Source organism: Camelina sativa, chromosome 19 (assembly GCF_000633955.1).
Source record: "Camelina sativa cultivar DH55 chromosome 19, Cs, whole genome shotgun sequence".
NCBI lineage: Eukaryota > Viridiplantae > Streptophyta > Magnoliopsida > Brassicales > Brassicaceae > Camelina > Camelina sativa.
In genome coordinates this window covers 21611167-21615070 of record NC_025703.1, presented here as the reverse complement: position 1 = coordinate 21615070, position 3904 = coordinate 21611167, and the positions used below count along the sequence as shown (strand labels likewise).

General features: G+C 30.8%; 1 protein-coding gene across 1 annotated transcript; it reads right to left on the bottom strand.

The window, feature by feature from the left end:
- Positions 2413-2939, bottom strand: LOC109130884 (F-box protein At1g11270-like). Its single transcript, XM_019240971.1, has 2 exons — positions 2926-2939; positions 2413-2830 (listed from the first exon to the last, which is right to left on the bottom strand). The coding sequence occupies exons 1-2, from the start codon at positions 2937-2939 to the stop codon at positions 2413-2415; spliced, it is 432 nt and encodes a 143-aa protein (XP_019096516.1).

Sequence of the window (3904 nt, the reverse complement as noted above, 5' to 3'; positions counted from 1 at the left end):
TAAAAACAAAACACACACACACACACATAAATTTGGAGTTACAAGCCTATCATAAATTGATTATTTCATTGGGTAGTTAATGCACTAATCCTTATATTAATTTATATCTATAAGAAGTTACATAAGCTGTATGAGAGTTACAAAATGCAATAAATACATATTACTATATTTTAATATTTATTATGTTTCTAATTGTTATTAGTCATTTATTACAATACAAATAATATTATGTTTGTACCTTAAAGATGGATATGATTATTAATATGAGAGTTACAAAAGATGTGATAGAATATTGAATTTACTAAAATATGTAAGAAGTTTCACCAAAATACATTTATTAGTTGTTTTGAGTATTAATTATTTTTGGTTAATATAACTATAAATATATGATAGGAATTTCAACCTAATCAAATTAATATGAGAGTTACAAAATATGTGATAAAATATGAAGTTTAATAAAATATGTGAGAAGGTTCATAAATAAATACATTTTTTCAAATATAAATAGTTACTATGACTAATAATATATGATAGGAATTTCAAGCAAAACAAATTATAATTATATAGATATATTCATTTCCTTCTTTAAAAGACATATACTTTAGTTATTTCTCTCTAAATATTTATAATATACATATGTACATATATATTTAAATATACTTTATTTTATTTTAGTTAGAGTCAAATTGAAAAATAATGTAATAATCATATCATGTTAATTATTTCTATTAAAGTTCAGAAATAAAAGTAAAAATAATTATTTTGGACAATATGTTACACACATTAAAAAATAAATTGGGCATCTTATAATATATAATATCAAATTATATTTTTTTCTAAATATAAATAATATAATGTATGTCATATAAAGTTAACTGAAAAAATATAATATAAATATTAAAAAAAAAACATATGTCACAAGAAGAGAATGCCAAATGACAATTTTTTAGAGTTTGTCAAAAGAGAATCTTATTTTATTATATAAGATATATACACATATATATATATATATATATAAGTCTCCAGTTTTACATATTTCATACCATTTCTGGTTTTTATATTTGAATTTGTATTTTATAATACCAAATTTCAATTTCAATATTTGACATAATTCATAAAAGTTCTAATATTTTGTGTATTTTATTTTATTTTAAATTTGTCTACTAGTGGACGGATTTTTTGCAGAATTTGTTCATATTTTAAAAGTTGATGGATTCTAAAAAGCCTGCTGCGACTGCCAAACGAACATCACCGTTGTCACTTATGTTCCAATTGTGGTCATTTAGGGAATTGGTGGTTTGAGCAGCCCCGGCGCTGACTCAGTGCATGGGGGTGCATTTGCACCATGTAACCCAAATTTATTTTTTTTATCTTTTGTTTTTACCCTAATTTTTATAAAATATGAACTAAATTTAAAAAATTGTTTACACTTTAATCTAATTTTAAACATATTGTAGTTTTTCTTCTTTTTTTTTAGCAACCCATTGTTGATTTTCCAGATCTTCTCAAAATCTGATAAGTAATTTGAATATATAGTAGGTAAAACTTTTATTTTTTTCTAAAATATTTGAATATTCAGTCACTATCGCACCGGGTGTAGCGGATGTTTAACCCGGCCCAGAGTTTGAGTATGCATGATCCTTGTTTGTTTGTATAAACTTATGTTTGATGGTATGTGCCTATGAGGATGGAATACTTTTATAGCATACGAGAATGTGAACACACATCGCCTTTGTGCATTGACAAACCACTGATCTATGTGGTAAAGAAAATCACCATCATCATTTCCATACGTATATAGAATTAGGTGGTTAATTAAAGTTTACACAAGTTTGGTTTCTCTGCTATTACATCTATGCATATATGCTCGGTAATTTAGTTGGACACCAGATACAATCATACAAATAATGCACTAGCCAAAATAAAAGAAAAGAAAACGTAGTTGAATATATAATTAAATAAATCATTTATGCAGAAAATGTTAAATTACAATATGTGTCATGGGTACAACCGTCACAAAGAAAAGAGAGAAAAGTTAGTTTGACAAGGCAGAGAATAAACTCTCAACATGATAAACAGAACCTACAGGTCTGGTAGGTGTAAAGAGAAGCTCGTAGGATTTGGTATGGAGATCATGTATCACCAGTTCGTGGGAGGTATCACGACCTTGAAGCAATAACTTACCCTTGTCCATAATTGCTATCGGTGAGAGGGCAAACAGGGGTTCCCCAAACCAAGAAAAAGTTTGGGTGAGATCTATGGAACACATTTGGTTCCATGTCTTGCCTTTAGGATGGAACGACCATATGACTTGGGTGGGCCATTTTTTCTCAGATACGCACAAGTGGTTATCGAGGGTGCACATGGTGAGCTGACGAGGGTCACATGGATGAGCAAAGGGAGCTTTACAGATTATTTGGAAAGTTTCGGTGTGAAGGTCGAAACATAGTACCTTGGGTTCTTCACAGTTGGTGAACCAATAAGTGACCCATCTAAATACACGGGTTTATGGTAAGCGTTGATCTCATAAGAAGAAGAAGGGACAACGTAACTCCATGCATTGGTGGTAAAATCGAAAAGCTCACACGTAGTAGCATTATCTAGGCCAAATACGGATGAGTTATATAACCAAACCGGCTTGTACGTGCCGGTTACTTTGTCTCTACCGAGTCCAAGCTTAGCACTTGGGAAGTTGACCTTTTTTCTATCGAACAAAGAGATGTGGAGCTGTTGATAGCTGCAAAGAGGAAAACTCTGATACCATCCAGTTGCGGGATTCACCACGTAACTCGGATTGTGGATACTGTAGAGGCATATCATACCGTCGCAACTGCCATAGCAGAACAAGGGGACCAAATATGGGAACCTTACCGTTCAAGCTATTGATGACCCGAACTTAAATGATTGATAATCTTTTAGTCTCACAGTATCTTCACCATTGACACAGATGAAAAGGACATCGACACCTCGTGATTGCCTACAGTGTTCCAGACGTCGTTCCTTGAATTGTCGAGAATCGATTGTCGATTTCCAATTCTTGCACACAGACCTGTATACAAGGAGAGACTGGATGGGAAGTCTCTCGAGGATGAGCTACCACATCGTGGGGTGGCAATTCCACACACGGACGAAGTCTTTTTAACAACATTCGTATCGTCTTCTAATTGATCAGAGGCTATAAATATATATTTATAGGATACGGATTGAGCAAACCGACTCGGAAAAGGAAGTTTGAACACTTTCTCCTTTTCTAACATTTCTTTCTTTTCGTTTTTGTCAATAATTTAGTCGGAAAAAATTCAATTCAATCAAATACTAGAATTATTATTATTACTAGGTTTTGAAGTAGCGTCGGTTTATTTGATATATTTTGATAAAAATTATATATGATTGATTACGGTAATAAAATATTATCTTGTAAAAAAATTAAAATTAGTACTAAGGAAAAAAAAAATTTCAGATACACAATTTTTTAAAATATAAAATCAGTTATGTTATAAAATCAAATAAAATAAAAAAAAATCATAAATTTAACTTGACGTCCAGACGAGGCAAATCAAATTGATGACCTCACATATCCTAAACCATTTTCTTTGACCACCAGAAAAACGAAACAATTTTATAATCATGAATTTAACTTGTTTTCATATTTAATTGATCGCTACCACCTATGTTTTCGTGTTTTTTATTCAAAGTCCAAATCCGCTCTGCTAAGTGACATATCGGGCATGGCTCACGGGCATTAGGCCCGTTTAACGTCTCTAGGCCATACCTTGAAACTTTATTTTTTTTTTTGTGTTCCCTTTATTATAATACTATTTTAATTAATTCTTGGATTTTTTATTCACAAATAAATCTGAATTTACAGCTCTAGCTGTACTATTGATACATTAAACGAAGATAG